The following is a 23,953-nucleotide window of genomic DNA, read 5'->3' on the forward strand; positions in this document are numbered from 1 at the left end:
TTTCCCGGACTCGGTGAGCGCGCCGGCCGACTCGCTGCTGGCCGCCGACGGCTCGCTGCAGGCCGGGCCGGCCGCGGACGCGCTCCGTGACGCCCGCGGCCGTCTCATCGTCATCGTCGGCGGCCGGAACACCGCCGCCGTCAAACAGGTACCCGCACCCGCCCGTCAGCCGCGCTCCCGTCCCGTCTGGCAGCAGCTCCCCACTCCTCCCTCCAGTACCACCCCCACCCACCAGCCTGCGCTGGAGGGGGCCGGCGGCAATTTTAATCGCCACTGATTCCGGTTGGATTGCGCGTCAACTGCATGCTGAACGTCGGCGCGCCCCAAGCGTGACGAGACGCCCCACTACGGAGCCAGCCGAGACGCCCCTAGACCCTGTCACCTCGTGCTGTCTGTCCGCCAGGTGTCAGAGGGCCTGTTGGCGCTGGGCTACCCGCGGGTCTGCACGCTGCACCGCGGCGCCGACGCGCTACGCGACGCGCAGGCCCTGCAGGTGCCCTCCAGCTAGGTTGGTCGCCCCTGCCATCTGTTGAGCGGGCCGTGCACCACGGCCGCGTTACCGCCATCTGTCGGTCAAGACGGACACTGCCGCCGGCCCCGCCACTGGCCGGCCACGGAAAGAGTGGCATATGCCAAGTCACGCGGCCTCGCCCATCGCACCGGACCGCCCGCCCCCCAAGCGCCGTGGGCGTTAAAGGTGCAAGACACGGGTCTGCCATTCCAAAAGTGCGTTGTGATGTAGGTTGCATCAGAGCTTAATGATTTATGCGCGGCATTTCCAGGGCGCATTGAGTTACCTGCGTCTCAGTTTAACGGTGTCACCGTCATATTTTTACGTAGGGAGTGCTACTTATAATGTATTGTCACTTCGCTGCCGCCGTTGAGCGTTATTGCGACGTGAGGAGGTGAATCTGCGGACGCTGGGCCGACCGTCGGCTGGCTCGAGCGCTGCCAACAGTGACCAACGGTGCGACAACGCACTGTGCACAGCGTGGAGTGAATCCTGCTTATCGCCTGCTGGAATGTGACGATGCCTGGGCGGGATAGTTGAGCGCGCTCTCAGTTTACCAGTGTGAAGAGGCGTGCGACTGCGACTTCGTGCCACTGCACTGTCGCAGGGCCGTTATTGGGAACAGCCATGTATGGCGATGCATTATACTGCAAGTGGACCATGCAAGATGCGAGAATTTACAAGAGAATATAATATCGTTTCACGCCTTGGCACACCGAGCGAAGCGAACACTACGCAAGGGGTTTGCGGTGGAGTGAGCTTTAAACCGCAATTCGACCATTTTGTTTATTTGACGTACATGCTGTCGTTACGAGACTTGGTATGCGAGCAGTGCGTTCTTCTGACTGCCGTTGGACGGCATTCGAATTTTCCCCAGGCATCACATACATTCCCAGTAAGATGCCGATTGCCAGCTACCGAGCTGGGATGGAGCTACTCTGGCTTCTTGGCCGGCGGAAAATCCAACAGAATACCAAATATCCAGTGTGTGCTCATGCCTGCGAGAAATGAATCTGTTTTCCGTTGTCCGCCCGCAGCACATATTTTTTTTAGGATGTGCGAATATTCCAGCGCCGCACACCATCAGCGAAGACCTGTGTGTGACATTTATGGTTACCGGCGCAGGCTAGAGCCGGCACCGGAAGAGCGGCAAGCATTGGCGCGCAGTTTTTTTCCTGCCACAGGCGGACCATGCTTTTCGATTGCATGCTATTATTGGGCCTCGCACAAATCCTCCAAAACGAAGCCCTCGAGCCGGACACTTGTCTTGTTTTCTGCTTGAACTTAGTGAGCTGAGTGGTTGCCTGGCGTCCGAGCCGGTCAGTCCTGGCTCGCCGCTACGATACATTCTAATTGGAAAGATCAAACAAACTATGCCTGCCAGCAAGCTGTATTCCAGGCGGACCCCCGATGAAAATCTCAGCAGTAATATTGCACAATGCTAAACATAACAACACATTTATACAACGCGCGGCCGTTTCACACCAGGCGCCAGCAGCGCCTGATTTCTCGTCATGTGACGGCCGAGAGCATGTCCTGAGAGCACTACAGTCTCGCTGCATTTTGCAGCCAGCAGGTTTCACGGAGTATTCTTTCCCTTGATACTGCCCGCAACCAGAGGTCAGAATTCCACTAATCAGGCCCTGGGGAGCCGGTCTGACAGCGCATTACGTCAGTGTCAGCGATATGATGATAATCCGCCCCGGAGCGCCGTCCAGACGGAGGTGCCGTGGTGAGGCACTACAACACGCCGACCGCGGCCGTCAGGGCCCCAGGGGGTGACTAGACACCGACATGGCCTACAGGCGTGGAACACCTCTGTGTTCGTGAATGCGCACGTGGGGGCGAGCGGAAAGTGCTATCCACTACGCGCTGGGTCGTGCTACGCACCCTGCGCAGGGTGGGCTAGCCGGCGGCGGCCTCGGGAGGGCCGTCCGGTATCGCCCCGGCGTCCGTCGCCCGCTGCCTCCTGGGCACCAGAACGGCCAGCGTCAGTCCCACCGCCGCCGTCAGCGCCAGGGTACCACGGGCCACCTGCAGCACAGAACAGCGCGGCAACTGTCAGCGCCAGGGCGCCACGGACGACCTGCAGCACAGAACAGCGCAGCCACTGTCAGCGCCAGGGTACCACGGACGACCTGCAGCACAGAACAGCGCAGCCACTGTCAGCGCCAGGGTGCTGCGGGCGATCTGTGGTACAGCACAGCGTTACAGTACAGCATAGCGTCGCGGCACGCCTCATTACAATCATCACGGCACAACACGATCACAGCAGAGCATCACAGCATAGCACAGCATAGCATCACGGCACAGTACAACATAGCATCACGGCACAGTACAACATAGCATCACGGCACAGTACAACATAGCATCACGGCACAGTACAACATAGCATCACGGCACAGTACAACATAGCATCACGGCACAGCACATCGTCACGGCCCAACACAGCGTCACGGCACAGCACAGCAGAGAATCACATCATATCACAGCGTCACGGCCCAACACAGCACAGTCGCACGGCACATCACAGCATAGCATCACGGCACAACACAGTACAGCATCACAGCAAAGCAGTGTCACGGCGCAACAGATCATTACGGCACAGTTGTCATAGCACAGCACGGCACCACGGCACAGCACAGCGTCAAAGCAGACCTAGGGGTGTATTTTATTGCTGTTCTGGCCTTGAGCCCGGACGGTGTTTGTGGCCGTCTCTCCAATATAAGTTCCGCTCGAGACTATGGCCAATGTTCATGCCTCATGTCAGAGAGCATCCTCATACGAAAAACAGATGGCAGCACCGTGACCACAGGACGCACCCACGTCACAGTCGACTTTATCTAAATAAATGGGGGCCCGTGTAAGATGGTACGCAACACCCTCAGCGTCATAGCGCGCGTTACAATACGACGCCAGGCAGATATCCACCTATAAATCTAGGATACCATAACGTTCCATCCTTATGGGGTCCTGGTACATTTTCGGGGCTCCAGACAGAGGTCTGGCACCAGCTGTCCTACCAAGAGCACCCATCTCAAACAATTTCAAGAAGATTACTCTTCAATGAACAGCATCGTGGAAAATGGGGTACCAAACACATTTCCTCCAAACCAATGTCACTGCGTATATTTGTGGACACATCTTTTTATTTGAGCGGAGCCTGAATTTATGAGCTATTGAATTTCCATTGATAATAACGTCGCAATGCATTATGGGTACATAATCTTAATCTGCAAAGCACGTCTTGCGCCTTTGAATCCAGCACAGCTCAGCAAGTCAAATTTTTAATAACATTCGTTTCTTTCTGCAATCACGGTATAAACAACGCTTCCGTTCGATTTCTGCTGCTGGCTGGATCAGAGCGCCCCCCCCCCCCCTCACCCAACAAGAGGATACCGCTGCCGGAACAGGACTAACCATAAAAGCAAATCATCTGGGACGAGTCCTAAAAGCCCTCATAGTCAGTCGCCATCGTGCGATTCATTAACCCGATGCTGTAATATGTTCCGAGCCCTTCGTCACAAACAAGGATGATGATTTACTTCCGTGACGCACTAATGCGGGAGATAAGCACTGAATGCCGTCATTTGACGGTCAGAGATACTCGATCCTTGAGCACATTCATCACGAACACCTGCCGACATATCTGTGCATACCCTCTACGCGACCAATTTTATCAACACCAACCGCAACCTCCAAATAATTATTTTCCCCGCCGCACTATAAAATACGACGGAGGTGACCACTTGAACTATCTGGTGGAATGGAGGGCTGCCTGCTGTTGCGCCAGCCGAGGAAAGGCTACCACTCACATTGGCCCTGCCGTCCAATGTCCGACTGTTGAAGGTTTTGCCGAGCGCGCCCGGCAGCTCCGACACGTAGGCATCGCCCGGCTGCTTGCCTGCCGACAGGACCAGGCCTCAACACCGGGCGGCCAGAGTATCCCCACGAACGGATCGCGATGCGGATCAGCGGGACACGTCTCTGCAACACCGACATGCCGCAGTGCGCAGAACCGGACGAGACGAGCGCAAAATGATGGCCTCTGAGATTGAAACCAATAGAAGCTCTATCGCGCTTATCGGAAGTGAACGGGCGCTCTGCTGCTTCACCGGTGCAACATCAGCCAAAACGCATTCTGGTTCAGATTCAAGTCACTTGCACGGGCTAGGTGGCTATTATCGCAAGCAATGGATCTGCCTGGGCACGTAATGTCAATATTTCAAGTGAGATCTGGTGGCTAGACAATCAGGGGCGGAGCCAGGGTCTTTAGGGGAGTCACGCGATATTGTGGTGCTGGCCCCTGAGGCTTGGTGTCGCTTAACCCCCCCCCCCCCCCAAGCAAAAACAAGAGAAAAGGAAGCGATTTCGATCACCGACCATGGCCGAAATAAGAGCAATTCATACCACTCGGAAATACATTTTAGAGCGCTCTGCGTTGCGCCCTGGAAATCGGTGACTCTTGAAAATAAAGACTATGAGGCAACGAAACAAGGGTTTTAGTTCACCATCACCATGAGGTTTTGGTGCCATTTGGGGCCCAACAACCTCATATGCGGCCCAAAGGAGGCATGACCCCATGCCCTCGCCCCCGGCGACTGTTTTAGTTCACCATCACCATGAGCTTTTGGTGCCATTCGGGGTTCGAAAACCTCACGTGTACCCCAAAATAAGCATGGCCCCATGCACTCCCCCCCCCCCCCCCCCCCCGACTATGTTGAGTGAAGCGAATGCGCGTTGAACAAACTGTTTGAAGCAAAACACCGCTGTCGAAGCTTGCGTCGAGACCTGCATGCAATTCACCTTTAACAAAAATCTTGTACAATTCTTGAAGCAGACAGAAGAAAGACATCGGGGTGCAACTGGAACAGTGCAATACGAAACACACATTAAAGTCATATCACGAGATAAAATGGCTAGAGTACCAACTAAGCAAAAGTGATGGCGCGGGAGTTTTGAGGATATCATAAGACGCATGTAACGGCTCAGCTTATGAACGTCCCCATCTCTCCCATCAGCTACAGCGGAGGAAAGCGAAACACCGGTCCTGTGGACCAGAACAGAACCCAAACACCGGTCCGGCGGGCCAGACCTGAACCCAAACACCGGTCTGGCGGGCCAGACCTGAGCCCAAACACCGGTCTGGCGGGCCAGACCTGAACCCAAACACCGGCCCGGCGGGCCAGACCTGAACCCATGACCATCAGCGAACGTTCCACCAACTGAGCTATCCTGTTCTATGGCCCATGAGGCGATGTGTGAGCACTCCCGGCAAACCGAATTTTGTATTACCTGTTCTCTATCAAGTTAGCATATTTTGTGCGAATCGGCAGTTTCGATCTGCCAAAATCAGTGACCTAGAACAGATCAAAGACGCCAAACTCTGAAAAAACTCTCATTACATTTCACTTGTTATGGGTCAGTTGCCATTGTTCAAAGTTGTAATAGCACTAGAACAGGACAACATCTGTGGTTTGTATATTTTGAAGTTTTCGGGAAATGCAAGTTCAGTAACCCAAACTCAGTTCAATTTTTGAGCTTTTTTTCCTACGTAATACAAATTTGTACGTATTCTAGCATGGTTAAGTGTTTGTACACGAGCAAAGGAGTGCATGCACATGCATGCACAACCATCATATGAGCACAGAGCACATGACCTTGACCCAGGTCATGATCATCCCGACGGGTGCCTTCTGCAAAACTCATCTTGAGCTCAAATTAGGCAGATTTATTACGATAATTTTGAATGCCAAAATTTAAAACTCCTCTGAAAATGTGCGGTACCATTATAATGCATAAGGAGGTCACAAAAGGCCACATGAGGACATGCAAGGTCATTTGAGGTAGCCCAACATCAATAACCTATGCTGCCAGTAGCGGAGAGGCTAGATGAACGAACATGACACGTTTAACCAACTCCTTATCATATTTGTAAGACTGATGACTAATTTTGTTTCCTAACATACCTGTTTTTGGTTTGTTGCAAATATGCTGCCAGGTGTCAAAGGGACTACAAATAATGTAGACAACAGCTATGTGATCTCCAGTACCTGGACATGCAAAATACACTATTTATGATCACAGAAAGACATTGTACTTATCACATAAACCTTGTTAGCACTTGAATTGTTTTCATTTGAGTGATGTTTCTAACTTTGATTTAAGTTGACCACAGATGACCTTAAGAACACCCAAAAATATATTTTTGGGTCTCAAATAGTATTTCCCTGCAGCTGCATGTAATAAAATAAATTGTAAAGAAAAGTGTAGTTCTTGTAGACCACTAGTACAGCAATTTGAACAGTGAGCTAATCTGACCTGATCCATGTGGGGGAACAGAAATGGTCAGAATGGACAGTTATTTCTGTGCCTTCACTAGCTGTCTTGACATGTAAACCTAGGTTTTAACTTCATCTACCAGAACAACCATTTCTGAACTTGTATGAGCTCTGATGACAATAAACTTGAACTAAGATCACAAATTTGGTGTACATTCTTTACAGCTTGACAAGGCCTTCAAAAAGGTACCCTTGTTTTTCTCATACCACATACAGAAACTGGAAATCCCAGGGAGGGGAAGTCACCCTCCACCCACAGCCAGGCACAGACCAATGATGGAAAAGACCCAATCCATGGATATCTCTAATTGTAATAATGAGAGAAGCCACCATTCAAGTAGTGTCTAAAATCAAACAGTTCACCACCCCACATAAAACAAAACCACAAAGCAAAACACAACAATAGGACAATGTGCACACTGGGCTAGACAGCTGTATATCCCAATCCATACTTCTGGAAAGTCCATTCCTTGCATAAAATGTCACGGCCCAACCCTTTTCCTACTCAGATAAGAGGTAAACTGAATTGTTCATGAGTAAGCAGGCAGTGCTAATTGCTAACATAGCAACACTAGCTGTGGGCAGTTGAAAGTCTTGCAGACCAGGCAAATAGGCAGATCCAAATTTCATCTGGATAGAGTAATCTTTAATGCCTTACACCACAGAACTAAGCAATATATATATATTCCTTTACCTAGTATTGGAATGCCATCCCTGTGCACTGTATGTCCTCATGGGGTTGGTTCAGCTGATTCTCCTTTCTGTCCATATTTGGAATTCATGTTGGTCTCCATTGGGGCATATGATGATCTATGATGACATCTCAATGAGCAAAGCTTGGGCCATAAATCAATAAGCAGCTTGGCCCCGCAGTCACACCATCACCCTCCATCTGGCACTGTCAATTCCTCTCCACAATGTGGTTATCCATTGCCTCAGCAGGAACTTGACAAAACTGGCATCAACAGGCCAGATGGCCTGTTATTATGTCAGATCATCATAAGGTAATTGGGCTAGGTAAAGAAATGTAAGGCAAGGTTGGTATGAAAAAATTACATTTGAGAACACAAACAGCAGGGGGAGGGGTAGTCTACACCTATGCCCCCCCTTCACAACCTACTTTCAGCACAGGGATTCTTTCTACAGCTTAGCGTTGTAAGCCCCAATGTGGACGAAGTAACTTTTCCTAGAATATGGCCTGTTATATAACCAAGTGAAAATAAGGGCAATGTGAACTGCAAACACGTATCCACCCCAAGACGGTTGAAGTTCAATCGAATCACAGATATTTGATGCTGGTCATCGGCAACTCATTTCAAAGTGCAGCAATAGCTACAGCCTAAATGCACCCCAACCACGTACCACGAGATCCACGCCACCTCCACCCGACCGCAACCTCAATAATAACCACCAATTTGAATGGCACCCCGACTCGTAATCACGCCAAAGACGTCTGTACTGCGCCATTCTAGAAACATGGGCAGGTAAAATAACACTAGTATTTATGCTTCTGCGGTAATTTTGTGATCACGTTTCTTTAGACGCGTTTTTCTATATCAATGTGATAGAGCAGTTCAGTTAGATTTTAAAAGATGTTGTTTTTTCAAAAAATATTTCATTCAAATGTAAGTAAATGCAGGTTGTTCTTCTTTCTTATGTAGTGCAGTAATCTTGTTGACATTTGAAGATCAAGGATCAGGGACCAAAGGAATTCCTTCAGAAAACATTTCATCACAAAGGTGCCCAACATATGATCGAGGCAAAGCCGACGCGATAGGTGAAACGCCGAATCTGTGTTACGGTCATGGGGAGGTCACGCAAGTAGGGGGTTCTATTCAAGCGAAGGCCGTTGTGTCCTCAACCCATTTCCACCGTGTAATGAATCGCTGAGGTGAATATCATTATTAGATCATACTTGTTAACTGTGTAATCTATCGGCTTGTTTAAGATCACAGATGTAGCGCACAGATATGGATGGCAACTTGTATTTGGTTTGATAGGCCCAATTATGGCTGATATCTAAGCTGATTGCGCAAGAAAATGATGCTGACGTCATTTATTTAGGCTAATTATTTCTGTGATCTGTTCAGAGTGTTGCATACCTTCTCAGTTGAAATGATTTTGTAAGCCTGCAAGTAATATTGCAAACCTTAAAAATGTATGATGTATGTTTTAAAAATGTATGTTTTTATTGGTGTTTATATGCATTGTGCAATGTGTATCAGCATCCCAGAATGTGAAAAAACATGCTACATCAAACATATCTGGCATAATAATGCCATTACTGCAACATTTTCAGTGTATATGCACTGTAAATCCAGGCACTCAAATTGTATCGCATGGCCTGCACCAATTTCAGGTCATTAATAATGATGTTCCAGGAAGTTTTGAAACTGTTGCAGTAAACACAGACAAAAAAACTTGTAAAATATCATAAGATTGTTTGGAAATTGTACCAGATTTAGCCAGGGTTGGGCTTGATGCAAGCTAGCATGAGCTTCAGTGTGCTATATCTTTCAAGTGTTGAGCACAGATAATATTTTTGCAGACTGGCGAGTATCTGCGCCAGTGTCCAAAATGAATTACATGTGATGTCTCTGATTGGAAACTGAGGCCCACCAAACACTGTTCAGATTGCAAAAATGGGATGTCAGAAGGTGTCAGAATAGAAACCCAGGGCCAACAGCTATTGTTTGTTCAGGAATGAAGTCTTATAATGCATACAAATCACCTGTTGTGCCCCATAACCTACTTTTTAAACTATCCCAATCATATTGCAGGACTACATTGTACCATCATCACAGTTGTGACAGCCCAATAGCAGTATACTTTTGTAGAAAAATTGAGTCTGCCAAGGGTTTATACTATACTTGACCTGCTATACTTCAGATGTTTTTATATCATGCACTACAAAATGCACATACAATTAGTAGAATAAAACATTCAAGGTGGGAAAATTAGACCTAGAAACAAGACATGGACAATGAGATAAAGAGAGACATGTTCCCTATCAGATGCAATTAATTTCTATTCTAACATCTTTTTGATATTACCGGCCTGCCTTGTTTTGAAGTTAACTGTTGCATTTCTTTTCATTTCATTTCAAGCACGGAACTCTTTTATTTCATTTGACTTCTATGAGATAGCCAGCCATACAACACATTTAAGATACACTCATTTAGTTATGCTATCAAAGCTAATATTAAGGAGGGTAATTTTCACAGTTTATATATATTTCAGTGTAACACAGCATCTCAAAATCCTCATGTTCACATGATTTAGGTCTGAAATGGTGATGATATGTGTGAGTTTTGTCATTTGATGGGACATTTTATGGGGATTTACTGCTTCCAGTCATTTGTTGCCTAGGTTGTCTTAAATGTTTTTGTGACTGCATGAATGCATACTATATGATGTTCTATATTTAAAATGCTAGTGATTCACTGTGAAAACATGCTTTTTAACAGTCTGTTCATCTCCCTGTGCATAGTATGTGTGTGCCATGTTTGGCACACATGTTCTGCATATGTATAGCAGTAGCACTACCAGCTCTGGAAAATATTGTATAGGCTGCATAAAATGCATGCTCTGACCTTAAGTCTGACTATCTGTATGATCTACATATAAAATATGTATACTCCCCAACATATCCAGCATTCTCACTAGCAGCTCATCCTGTGCAATGTCTGGGCTTCCTGTGTGGGTGATACATGCATTGATGTGAAGCCCAGCTGTCCTCTCTGCACCAGAGCCATGGTCCAAGCTGCCTGTAATGACATTTGCTGCCGCCAGCAGCGAGTGCCTGATGCGTGGCGGCGATGGAGGTGGACGACGCCGACGTCGACTCGACGCTGCTGCAGCAGTTCAGCTGCATGGGCACCACCGACCGCGATGTGCTCATCTCCCAGTTCTACAAGCTGGTGGGCGACGGCGCCAACGACCGCGACGCTGCCTTCTACCTGGACATGAATAACTGGTGGGTGTCTCACCACCACCCTCCGTTCAGGCTCGCTCACGGAGGCCGGCTTCCGGCGTTCTGGCTGGTGGTGGGCGCTGACTGCTCTGGTTGTGGATGAGAAAAGCACTGTTTGAATGTTATGCACAGTGGACTGAAACCAGATCCACTGAAGTGGTCAGAACTGTGATGCAATTACAGCAAGGTAGGCATGATGCTCACCACCATATCATCAGGGAAAGATGCACAGGTGGTTAGACTCATGCTGACTGCTCTTTCACGAACCCCCGGTTTTTGTTGACTTCATGAATGTATTGTACCACAGTTGGTCTCAAATCGTTGTCAATGGCCTGTTTGAGTAATTTAACCCACAGTAGCAAAATGAAATTGTGGTGTGGCACTAGTGAAGACAACATGAAATGAAGTGCAGGGTAGAGGGCTGTCCTGATAAAAGTCGACTCATGTTTTGCTTATCAGTGACAAGGGTACTTTTGGCACAGCCACAGCTGCTGGCATTCAGTCAGTGACAGATTGTTGGTAATATCTCATCCATCTTATCGTAACATTATATCATATGTTCCAAATGGTCACCATAGCAGTCCAGGATGTGTGGCAGGCGGACTTGCTGCAGGCAGTCGTCTGGGCGTTCTTGTCGATAGTGACGCGTCCCACCGTAAGTGTGATGGCGGCCTTGAACTCTCGAAGGGTTTCTGGCTTGTCCACATCGACGCGGTCCTTGAGATAACCCGGCAACATGAAGTCAAGGGGCGACAGGTCGGGCACGTGAGGAGCCCACAGCACGGCAGTCGTCAGGCCGAAGTGCCTCCCTCGGAAATGCTCCTGCAGGCAGTTCTGAGGCGCCCGCGCCGTACGCGGCGTCGCCCCTCCCTGCCGGAGCCAGTCCTGGCCTCGGACTGGCGGGCCGCAGAAGTGGCGGACGGGCGGGAGCAGCTGGTCCTGGAGGCACGTCAGCCTGTAAACTGCCGCACGTGGGCTCCTGACGCGTCCGACCTGTCGCCCGTAGACATCATGCTGTGGTGTTATCTCGAGCACCGCGTCGATGTGAACAATCTAGCGAACCTTCAAGAGGTCAAGGTCGTCGTCGGATGCAGACTGGGACGCGCCACTGCCAACAATTGGCGCTGTTTTCATGCAGGGAGGGTGAGGAGCACCAGGATTGGGACCTGTCTAGGAACAGCCACTCCGGCCCACTCCAGTTTTCCGTCTCTATCACCCGATTGTTCCATCTAGAGTGCCGAAATCTTGCATCCTTTTCCATTAACTATACGCATTCTGACAGCAACTTGGAGCCCTCCGTTGCCCACAGACGACTCTAAGCGTGATCTATGCGAGCCAGGTCATGACACATTATGATCTTTTCATAGACACATTGGCAGATGCATCCTTTCACCAGCATCGCTTATTTAACCAAAATTGCCATTCATATAATTAAATATGTCACAATTCGTCATTTACGATATGTGTTGAACAGCTTGGACCAGATTAGGCGGATGCAGGGATGTGCCTGGTGCGAAGACATGCTGGGAGAGTATTACCATGGCAAACAGACGTTTTCAATGCGAAGCTCAGTGTGTTCTCTTCATATGCCAGCCATTTATTTGGCCTATTGCCGTCCACGTACTCGATGTTGGTGGACATAGATCGGAGATAAGGGCAAAGCACACGACGGGGGCGTATTCAAGTAATGTTTAGTTAGAAGTGGCCCAGGTTGCAATCTGGGCAATTACGGACCGTTTGTTTTGTTTATGGAACACGACGTGGTTGCGACATCCCAGTGGAGTTCAGATGCGGTATAGGCCATTGCATCGAAGAACCACGTCAGTAATGCCTTTTGAATAATGGTGCTGTTAGAGCTGCAGTCGTGAGGTTTGCATGCGGTTTGATGTTGAATCACACGCATTTTCTTCCTCACCGGCTTCTGTTATCGAACACTGATCTGGTATTGGCTGTGACGGGTAACACAGACGAGCGGCAGACGATTCTTTTGGTGTCGTAATATTTTACCCAGCTTAACAATTTGCCTCATCTGTCACATGCTTCCAAGATGTCATATACGCCACTGTTAACAAACTTACAGTTATGTGCTCTGGATAAGGCCCCCTGCAGCGTTGACATGCAGACGAAGTGAACAGATTTCGACACTTCACTTCGGTGCACGAAAAGTTATACTCACCACGCCCATAATTCTGCTAAATGCACTGCCGGTTTATTTATATTTTTCGCCAATATATAAGATTGAGAGCTAAAGTAATAGTTTGAGCTATCGCCTGATTGGCAGCTCCCATGGATATGTAGTGAAATCCAAGCCATGAGAGAGGGAGAGAAATTTGATATAGCCTATCTGAACTGCAAAAGAGCAAACGAATGCACTTCCGAAATCAGGGAATCACGACCGACCAGGGCATCACAAATCACAATTTCACGCTCAGTCGGCCGTGTGGCTTTGGTCGCGTGCTTTCCCCTCTGTCCCTTTTTGCTGGCATAGTGTCTGGCTGTTTCAGGCACCTTCTGTTATATGAACGCCTCTTTTCCCTACCCCATGACCTAGGCTTGTCCCCGGCAGTCACAACGCGAAGTGTGCCTGCCCCCCCCCCCCTTCCCCTCCCCCCGCCCCTTCCCACAGCTCTGACAATGCCGTCGTCGAGGCACAAGCACATGTGTGCAGAAGGACTGCCGGCTGTCGGAGCCCGCTTACACACTTGTGCAGAAGGACTGCCGGCTGTCGGAGCCCGCTTACGCACGTGTGCAGGACTGCCGGCTGTCGGAGCCCGCTTAGACACGTGTGCAGAAGGACTGCCGGCTGTCGGAGCCCGCTTACGCACGTGTGCAGGACTGCCGGCTGTCGGAGCCCGCTTAGACACGTGTGCAGAAGGACTGCCGGCTGTCGGAGCCCGCTTACGCACGTGTGCAGAAGGACTGCCGGCTGTCGGAACCCGCTTACACACGTGTGCAGAAGGACTGCGGGCTGTCGGAGTCCGCTTACACACGTGTGCAGAAGGACTGCCGGCTGTCGGAGCCCGCTTACGCACGTGTGCAGAAGGACTGCCGGCTGTCGGAACCCGCTTACACACGTGTGCAGAAGGACTGCCGGCTGTCGGAGCCCGCTTACACAGGCGTGCAGAAGGACTGCGGGCTGTCGGAGCCCGCCTAGACACGTGTGCGGAAGGACTGCCGGCTGTCGGAACCCGCTTACACACGTGTGCAGAAGGACTGCCGGCTGTCGGAGCCCGCTTACACACGTGTGCAGAAGGACTGCCGGCTGTCGGAGCCCGCTTACACACGTGTGCAGAAGGACTGCCGGCTGTCGGAGCCCGCTTACACAGGCGTGCAGAAGGACTGCGGGCTGTCGGAGCCCGCCTAGACACGTGTGCGGAAGGACTGCCGGCTGTCGGAGCCCGCTTACACACGTGTGCGGAAGGGCTGCCGGCTGTCGGAGCCCGCTTACACACGTGTGCGGAAGGACTGCCGGCTGTCGGAGTCCGCTTACGCACGTGTGCAGAAGGACTGCGGGCTGTCGGAGCCCGCTTACACACGTGTGCAGAAGGACTGCGGACTGTCGGAGCCCGCTTAGACACGTGTGCGGAAGGACTGCGGGCTGTCGGAGCCCGCTTAGACACGTGTGCAGAAGGACTGCCGGCTGTCGGAGCCCGCTTAGACACGTGTGCAGAAGGACTGCCGGCTGTCGGAGCCCGCTTACACACGTGTGCAGAAGGACTGCCGGCTGTCGGAGCCCGCTTAGACACGTGTGCAGAAGGACTGCCGGCTGTCGGAGCCCGCTTACGCACGTGTGCAGGACTGCCGGCTGTCGGAGCCCGCTTAGACACGTGTGCAGAAGGACTGCCGGCTGTCGGAGCCCGCTTAGACACGTGTGCAGAAGGACCGCCGGCTGTCGGAGCCCGCTTACGCACGTGTGCAGGACTGCCGGCTGTCGGAGCCCGCTTCATGTGTTGCCCGCGACGGTAGCGTCGTCCACCAGCGTGACACACCCCTGTCTGCAACACACCTGCTTGCGAAATCGCGCGGAATCGTTCGTGCTGTCTCGCGGGCGGTGCTCCGACCCTGACCGACCCATGGGCGGTGCTTCGACCCCGACCGGCCCACGAGCGGTGCTTCGACCCCGACCGGCCCACGTATGGTGCCCCGACCCTAACCGACCCACGGGCGGTGCCCCGACCTCGACCGGCCCACGTGTGGTGCCTCGACCCTGATCGACCCACGGATGGTGTCCTGATCCTGACCGGCCCACGGGCGGTGCCCCGACCCTGACCAACCCACGGACGGTGCCTCGACCCTGACCGGCCCACGGGCGGTGCCCCGACCCTGACCGGCCCACGGGCGGTGCCCCGACCCTGACCAACCCACGGGCGGTGCATTGACCAGTGCACTCGCCTGCCAGGAACCTGCAGGAGGCGGTGGGCGCCTACTTTGACCTGCAGAGTGGGCCGGTGGCGCTGCTGCCGCCGCCGTCGCTCGTGCTGCTGGAGGACGCGACGGTCGGCGGCGGCGAGAGCGTGCCGCCCGACACGGCCTTCGTCAAGACGTGGCGCATCAAGAACGGAGGCCGCGAGCGCTGGCCACGCGGCTGCGTGCTGCGACTCGTGTACGGCATCCAGCTATCGGAACAGGTCAGTGCGACGGCGGGCCCGACTGGCCGGCCGGCCGGCGTTGCAACGCGGCCTGCTCAGAAGCGGACGGCGTCGGCCTATCCGCTGTTGCTCCGCGCCCGTGCCTGCGAATGTTCAGCACGCATTTCTAATGAGCGCCTGAAGACATGCTGCTCCGACATCTGCTATGCGTCGCGACTATGCGTTTAGGACGGCTCTTGGGGGTTATCTTACACGCTTCGCAAAAGCAACTGAAAGCAGAATTCGCAAAAGCAACAATGCAGAATGACTATTGTAAAAGTAGCGCCTGCGATCCATGCGTCCAGCTGTGCCGCCAGCCGCGCACGCCCGTGACCCCTGGCTCCGGATGTGCCGACAGACGTCCGTGCCTCTGAGCTGCCTGGAGCCGGACCAGGTGACGGATGTGAGCATACCGATGCGCTCGCCCACGGAACCGGGCATCTACCAGAGCAAGTGGCGCGCCACCACTGTGACCGGCGCCGACTTTGGAGGTGAGAACGGCCGCCGCCGCCGCCGCCGCCGCTCCCCTGGGCGCCGGGAAGCCCTCGGTCGCGCAGTGCGATGTCCGCTTGATGTCCGGCCCACTGTTCGCGCTGGTTAGAACGCCTAACGGGGAAAGAGCCCGCTGTGCATGGAGTGCTCCACGTGTTTTTGTGTATGTGATGTACTCAAAGTCATGTAATTATCGCGCCGCATTCAGAGGAAATGGCAGTGCGCATTGCGTGATCGTTTGTGCAGTAATCTGCTCAGTGGTTTGGGTGATCCTGACACTGTACTGGCCCGGCAGACGTGATCTGGGTGATCCTGACACTGTGCCGACCCGGCAGACGTGATCTTGGTGATCCTGACACTGTACCGACCCGGCAGACGTGGTCTGGGTGATCCTGACACTGTACCGACCCGGTAGACGTGATCTGGGTGATCCTGACACTGTACCGACCCGGCAGACGTGATCTGGGTGATCCTGACACTGTACCGACCCGGCAGACGTGATCTGGGTGATCCTGACACTGTACCGACCCGGCAGACGTGATCTGGGTGATCCTGACACTGCACCGACCCGGTAGACGTGGTCTGGGTGATCCTGACACTGTACCGACCCGGTAGACGTGATCTGGGTGATCCTGACACTGTGCCGACCCGGCAGACGTGATCTGGGTGATCCTGACACTGCACCGACCCGGTAGACTGGTCTGGGTGATCCTGACACTGTGCCGACCCGGCAGACGTGATCTGGGTGATCCTGACACTGTACCGACCCGGCAGACGTGATCTGGGTGATCCTGACACTGTACCGACCCGGCAGACGTGATCTGGGTGATCCTGACACTGTGCCGACCCGGCAGACGTGATCTGGGTGATCCTGACACTGTGCCGACCCGGCAGACGTGATCTGGGTGATCCTGACACTGCACCGACCCGGCAGACGTGATCTGGGTGATCCTGACGGTGCAGCCGGACGGCGTGACGGCCGTGACGCAGCAGATGACCCGGCTGGCTGAGCTGGGCACCCTACCCGGCTCCGGGCCGCCGGCCAACCCGTTCGCCGAGCCGAGCTCGCCGCCCGACGGCCGACCGGCGCCCCACCTGGCGCCGTTCCCGGGCGTCAACGCGCCCGGCAGACCGGCCGCGCCGGCTGACGACTCGGTAGGTAGACGGTCCGCCCCAACACCGCGCTGTCGGCCGGGTCAGGTCAACGACTTGGTAGGTGGGCGGCCCGTCGCAGCGGGGCCACAGGTGGCACGGCGCGGTGAGGCAGCGGCAGTGCTTTGGTGGCGGTGTCTGCGGTCTGCGCGGCGCGCTGCTCTGGGAACGGGCTCATCATCGAGTTAGCAGAGATTGGAGAAGGTGAATTGTAAAACGAGTTGTAAGGTGACGGGAAGGGTCGTTGGATTTGACATGCGCCGTCTGCCCGCGGATGACGGTGGGAAATAGCGGAGGTTTTCAGTTCAGAGGTCGTTGTAGGGCAAGATGCCACCACTGACTGCTTTGGACCGGAATGTAAAGTCACTCGCTATTGTAGTGAACTAGCGAAAGTTATGCACTGATGGGAAACAATTATGAAAACAATAAAAAATGACGATAACACCTGCCCGACCACCGTTACTCTATTGAAGCATAAATTCTAGTTGATGGCGGTAAATTACCGTAAGACCATGGGAACCCTGTAATCAACAATGATGTTATCTTTTATAAAACCGGCCTGTCATATTTTTGTTTAGCTGTCTGGCGGAGTACCACTTCTATACAAGTGGCCTGGAGTGCTCCAGCACCACCAACTTGGTCACAAAGTATCTCACAAAAATATCGCAGGTTGCGGCATTTCGCCCTAGCAAAACCAAAGAAGACATGCACAAAACCACGCAAGTTTGATGATGGAGGGAGCGTGCAACTGAGGAAACACTCATAGTTTTACTGCAAGCAATGCAGGATACTGAGAGTGATCAAAATCCATGGGCATAGCCGGATGCGCGCTAGAGTAGCCCTTTTTTGCTTTTATGCTTGACCAACTATTTCTTTTATTCTTCTTCTGTAGTCAGCCGTCAGTATAAGTGCACTTGTTGTGTTCGTCGTCCTGGCCATGCGGATGTCGGAACTCTAATGTCGGTCTCGGTCTCGGATGTGGGAACTCTAATGATGTCGGTCTCTAAGACTACTTGGCCCAGCTAAATTTCGTAAAATACCAAATGATTTTCTTAAAATTCTCAAATCCTTCGTCGTCAATTCAACAAATGCTTTCGACAGTCGAGCGCCAGGGAGTTGGAGTGGCGCCGGCATGTTTGATAGGAAGCACTGTCTCGGGTTGTCGCAGACCACCTGAAGGTGGAGCCAGGTGGCATGCGTCCGCTTGTGTGCTAGACATAATGTTTCCACCATTTATTGTTGAATGCGGCTGGCTGCACCAGGAACAGCGGCCTCACCTGCAAAACAGCGCGGATAAGCGGATAAGCACCCAGCCCCCATCTCGCTCACTTAGACGTGCGGGGCTCAGCCAGCCTGATCAAGCAAGGTGTATGCATTACTTGCACGTCTTGCTTCGATAACGCCGCCTGCACGACCAACTGCGGGGTTAATGCAGTCTAGGCATGAGGTATGAAGTTGAGTTGTGAGCTGCACCCAGTGCCTTTCCATCAGCGTGCAGGGAGACAGGAGGTACACCGCGAGGAGGAGAGGGGGGGGGAGGGGGTGATGCTCCGGGCGTTGGTGGGCTCCACTCAAGGAGGGCATAACAACCTTGTTGGGCTGCACTTTCACCTGTACCGCGGGTTTGATGTCCTTCGTGAAGCACCATTTGTGGGGAAATATTATGTAAGTGCCATGGTCGTGTTAACCGAAAACTTCAAGAAACAACATTCATCCGGGACAGCAAACCGGTCAGGAACAAAAGCGTGACCTTACGCGTGACGTATGTTCGCTGTCGAGCTGACGAGCGGTCTGGCACTGACATGCGGTTTGGGATCATCACAGGTCGTTATATAATCGTCGCTTGTTCGTGGCAAGTTTGTGTCTTTGAAAATAGAGCGTGTGATAATTCCGAGACGTCAGGCCAACCAACAGATGCCAGACATCGGCCAAGTACTTTTGACTCTCAACGATGAACAGAACACCGTTCTTAGAAAACCGGAGCGGGTGTAGAAAAAGCTTACGAAATGCACCTACACGAAAGTGTTCAACAACACTTTTCTTGTTTTTTTTTTGGAACTTTTCGAGCAGTTCCATGATTGTTTTCAAGATACTCATTGCACGTTTACCAAGCGGTCACAAGCACATTACATATACACAAACTCCGATTCATCGAATACCTACAAAGTACATGTTCAAGGCCTTTGAACATAACGTTTGCATATCGTATGCCCTAGTTCTAAACGCACTTTTGGTTAGAAGTTTTACATTTCGCCATATCAAGCTAAAAGGTTTCTGCTCTGGAAGGTTTGCATTACGGGTGCTACAGAGGGGGGGGGGGGGGGGGGGGGGGGCTGTCCAATCGGTCACACGTCGTGGAATGGAAGCTGCGTGAGTTGTTTATTTTGAATGTTGGTGACGGGTGTCATGTCTCTGCTGTATAGCGCTTCAAGCGTGATGAGGCGTATGTGGTCTGAGGCATGCGCAAGCAAGTATGGTAGCATGGTAGCGCTCATAACTAATTGTGTTGTGGTGTGTACCTGTATGTGCCTCCGGTGCCCCCTCCCGCAAGTGTATGGTTACATTTCTGCTGGGACTCGTTGCAATCAAGCCAGTGTAGTTTACTTGGTGGGTTTTACAGTCCTCGGCAGTACATTGGCAACAGTAAACTACATTGGTCTGCTCCGACTTATCTCTGCTTTAGTTGCAGTTGTTTTTAATCACCAGTGAAGATATTGTGAAACTTTTGTAGCATACAGCAAACCCTAGTGTTTTTTCCCCGTTGATCAGTGGGGCGCAGTGTTTCAAGCGTGGTGCACTCAACGCTGGGCGACTGGTAGACAGCCTCCACCCGTAATGTTGATGTACTGGACCTTTTTCCTGCCAACTGTTCAACTTAGCATGGTGAAATTTAAAAGTTTTAACTACAGAAAAATGCGCCTTAAATTATGGCATACAGCGTGCAAATGTTATTCTTAAATGCCTGCAGCATGTATTTTGTAGGGAATCGATGAAACCGAACTTTTGTATATGTATCGTGCTTGTGACTGCATATTTGAAGTGTAATGATTGTCTCGAGAGTGATCATGGAACTGATCGAAACGTTGAACAAATATGTAAACATTGATGACATATCAATACACCGAAAACAACGAACGTATCATAGCAAGCCTTGAGCAAACCACCAAGGAGAGCGAACCTTCACCTGAGGTACTTCATTAATATATATATATATATATATATATATATATATATATATATATATATAAAGCTAATAAGTATAATTATATCAAAATGCCAATCGCAGTCGGCGGGACCTAAAACCCCAATGATTATCATGATGTCAATATATGTGTGTGCATAAATATAAACTTGTGTACCGAAATGTCGCGATAGTTCCCTGGTACTCTTCTGCAGACCGTAAACAACAACAGTTAAGTCATTAAAAGCGTAGAATGGGACGCCACTTGTCTGTGGTCGCACTGTCGGACACTGGCTATCGCTCTAGAAGGCCGAGGCGAGCAAGAACGGAACCGAGGTTTGGGCACCGACACGCACCAACATACAGTAATTCACGTCATTTCACGTATTGAAACCCGAGATCAATGACATGAACACAAGTATTAGTTTTGTAAGAAGTGACTAGCCAACGATGAGTTCCACAGGCAGTCCGATTGCGTAAATCTCATGCGCGGAGAGTTCTCTTAATGGGTTTAGTGTAGCATAATGATTATTTGGCGCACGCTACCTCAGTCGTTCTAAAAAAAAACAAGGCTGCACACCTATCTGCGTCATGCACTTCAGCTGCTTATCAACGCACGTTTTGCGGTATTTTCTGTGTCCTTTCTGTATTTGGACGGAGACCAAAGAACTTGGCGGACGCGCGAAGTTCATAAAAAAGGACTGTCATTCTGACATCGTCCCTGTCCAGAAAACAAAGCGTGTTGTCGGTGTATAATGGTGCTTTTACTGTTCTTCGTCTATCGTTATGATCCGTTTATCATAGCAATGTTGTATCATCTTCCTTTGGTATATTTCGTGTTTGCTGCATTTAACCCAATCGCAATTCGACTCGTTTTGTCAAACAATGAAGCACTCACCGACTGGAAGAAGTGCAAATTGTCTTTGTCTCTCTTGTCTCTCATTGTCCTCAGTTGTCTTTGTTGTCATTTGTCATTGTCCCCATTTGCCCCACTCATTGTCTTTTAAGGGGCAAAGTCAAGCTGTTGCAGGAGTAAACATATTTATAGTATTTGATTTTAAGAGTATACATATTTAGTTTATGTATATTTATGATGTTAATTAAGTTAATAAGTCAATAAGTATGACGCAAGATTAAGTTAGTAAGCGTGGGAACACAACAATGAAATGGCAGGTACTGAAAAACGCAGGCCGAAATGTGCAGTGAAAATCAAAAGCATGTGCATAGGAGCTAGCACGCGCCTGTTTGCTTTTTGTTTATGGTATAATCTAAATGTTTCAATCTAATGTATAATTGTTTTCATTCTCAGCGTTCGTATGGATGAACGTCCCACATGATTTGTTATTGCGGCCCGTACAACCTAACATACGTGCGTTTAACCAAGACTGGGCATTCGTCGTTCCGTTTTTTGTTTTTTGTTTTTAGAGGTATTTGTCGATTCCGTCAGAACTGTCTTTGATTTTCCACCAGCAGCGTTGAAATCAGTTACTAGCTCTTTACAGTATCCAGGGTTTCCTAAAAAAGGAAGTCATGTCCCTAGCGCCTTACCTGAATACAAATCAAACCCACTGTTTCTTCGGAACTTTTATAAACTGGTAAAGGACATTGAAATATAAATGAATAACATAGGCAAAGGGAGGTCATGCTCATTAATAACAGTCTGCGTTGGGTTACGGATAAGCTCGGTTGGGACAGCGTCCGCAGGGCTGTTCTCTCTCTCTCTCTCTCTCTCTCTCTCTCTCTCTCTCTTCTCTCTCTCTCTCTCTCTCTCTCTCTCTCTCTCTCTCTCTCTCTCTCTCTCTCTATCTCTCTCTCTCTCCTCTCTCTCTCTCTCTCTCTCTCTCTCTCTCTCTCTCTCTCTCTCTCTCTCTCTCTCTCTCTTCTCTCTCTCTCTCTCTTCTCTCTCTCTCTCTCTCTCTCTCTCTCTCTCTCTCTCTCTCTCTCTCTCTCTCTCTCCTCTCTCTCTCTCTCTCTCTCTCTCTCTCTCTCTCTCTCTCCTCTCTCTCTCTCTCTCTCTCTTCTCTCTCCTCTCTCTCTCTCTCTCTCTCTCTCTCTCTCTCTCTCTCTCTCTCTCTCTCTCTCTCTCTCTCTCTCTATCTCTCTCTCTCTCTCCTCTCTCTCTCTCTCTCTCTCTCTCTCTCTCTCTCCTCTCTCTCTCTCTCTCTCTCTCTCTCTCTCTCTCTCTCTCTCTCTCTCTCTTCTCTCTCTCTCTCTCTCTCTCTCTCTCTCTCTCTCTCTCTCTCTCTCTCTCTCGCTCTCGCTCTCGCTCTCGCTCTCGCTCTCGCTCTCGCTCTCTCTCGCTCTCGCTCTCGCTATCTCGCTCTCGCTCTCGCTCTCGCTCTCTCTCTCCTTGGGCTGCATGCCTGCAGTGCCTCCCCCCCCTTAGTTTTGCCCTTCGTGCCGTGCCTGCCTCTGACCGGTGCGTTTCGTCTGTTCCAGTGGGCCCTTCCAAACGCCGACGCCGACATGGACTGACGGCCGCGCTGCGGCCGGCGCCGCCGTCCTGGCCGGTGCCACTGCGGCCCTCCGAACGCGTCCAGGCGTGTGATGTGCCCCTTGCGCGCGCCCCTCCCCCAAAAGTGACGGCCGTCCGCACCCGGGCGCCGGCCGGCCACCGCGCGGCAAGCGCGCCTCGTGTATTTTTTACATTGAAGTGTGGATCGTGCTTGGCTTCTGACGCAAAGTTCTGTGGAATGCTCTAATTGGATAAATCCTGTAGTGTTGTGCTGGGTTTTGGCAGGATCTCTTTTAGTGTTGCGCGCGTCTTTTGACAACGCTGTGTAATCGGGTGCGCAAAACTGGCGGGATTTGAGGTATACCGATAACTATGTATAGCTGTTACGGATGAACTTTCACGCCGTTTGAGACTGTAACCACGCTGGTGTTGAACTCAATAGAGGCGTTTTCATCATGCTCTGGGCGTCTGGCGTGTCTGCCGAACAGAGCTGGCTAAGCTGGCATGACCAGCGTTGCTGGAGACTGCGCCGATCCTGTCAGATGAACATCCCCCTCCCATGTCGAGAATCGCACCAGCTAACCAGCCGGAATGTCCTCGTGTCCAAATGACGTAGATTCCAGGAGCCAGTGACGGATGGACGTCAAGGTCAAGCAAGGGGAGTGGGACGCCGGAGTTGATTCCTTCTCCACGACATATCGTGTGGTGGCTGCCAGAAAGTTCGCCATGCCATTCGCCGGGTTAGCCTTTGATCCACGATAGTCAATCATCTGAGTAAACTTCGAACGAATTCTACCAAATTATGCGCTGAATGGCGGGCGCTGACTTCGCAGTTACACAAAAAACGCTCAATCGGTCCCGGCTCACAGGTAATCGACTTTTATGCCGCGAGAGTTCTCCAGTGAACCCACAGGGTAAGTGCTAAGCCTCCCGCCATGGTGGAGCCACAGGCAAACCATGTGGAGAACCGCGTGGCCAGCCCCAGAGACAAATGGATTGGTATGACGTGGATGGGTCCGCGGAACGTGGCGCCGGAGGCAATACCACGCAAACAGCAGCGCGGTCACAGCGCGTGAACATGCCCGTCCTCTGGTGGCACCGCAGCCGCCAAAACCTTCGAAAACTGCCCAGAACAAAGACCTTAGGTTTGGATTGATCATGCCACATATCCTGCCACATGCGACGCCACACGCCGCACGTTTCACAAAAAACGTCAAGTT

General features: G+C 51.4%; 1 protein-coding gene and 1 long non-coding RNA gene across 3 annotated transcripts; both read left to right on the forward strand.

Annotated features, from left to right (window-relative positions):
- Positions 1 to 107: 107 nt before the first annotated feature.
- Positions 108 to 1,224, forward strand: LOC119091848 (uncharacterized). The gene is made up of 2 exons (XR_005093447.1): positions 108 to 148; positions 404 to 1,224. It is a non-coding gene; the product is annotated as an uncharacterized LOC119091848 (long non-coding RNA).
- A 7,382-nt stretch (positions 1,225 to 8,606) lies between these two features.
- Positions 8,607 to 23,191, forward strand: LOC119092136 (protein ILRUN). Of its 2 annotated transcripts, none has more exons than XM_037215113.1 (6): positions 8,607 to 8,743; positions 10,645 to 10,828; positions 15,225 to 15,453; positions 15,812 to 15,944; positions 16,880 to 17,100; positions 22,718 to 23,191. In XM_037215113.1, exons 2-6 carry the CDS (start codon positions 10,671 to 10,673, stop codon positions 22,751 to 22,753), a joined length of 777 nt encoding a protein of 258 aa, XP_037071008.1. In that variant the 5' UTR covers positions 8,607 to 8,743; positions 10,645 to 10,670; the 3' UTR covers positions 22,754 to 23,191. The 2 variants fall into 2 exon arrangements, with proteins under 2 accessions (XP_037071008.1, XP_037071007.1); XM_037215112.1 differs by having other exon boundaries at positions 8,608 to 8,743; positions 10,648 to 10,828.
- The last annotated feature ends 762 nt before the right edge of the window (positions 23,192 to 23,953 follow it).

Source organism: Pollicipes pollicipes, unplaced genomic scaffold (genome assembly GCF_011947565.3).
Source record: "Pollicipes pollicipes isolate AB1234 unplaced genomic scaffold, Ppol_2.1 Scaffold_3447;HRSCAF=4054_pilon_pilon_pilon, whole genome shotgun sequence".
NCBI lineage: Eukaryota > Metazoa > Arthropoda > Thecostraca > Pollicipedomorpha > Pollicipedidae > Pollicipes > Pollicipes pollicipes.

Coding starts and splice junctions, on each gene's coding strand:
- LOC119092136 (XM_037215113.1), top strand. CDS start 10,671: ATGGAGGTGGACGACGCCGACGTCGACTCGACGCTGCTGCAGCAGTTC. Junction 10,829..15,224: donor TACCTGGACATGAATAACTG/GTGGGTGTCTCA, acceptor CTCGCCTGCCAG/GAACCTGCAGGAGGCGGTGG. Junction 15,945..16,879: donor GACCGGCGCCGACTTTGGAG/GTGAGAACGGCC, acceptor CCGACCCGGCAG/ACGTGATCTGGGTGATCCTG.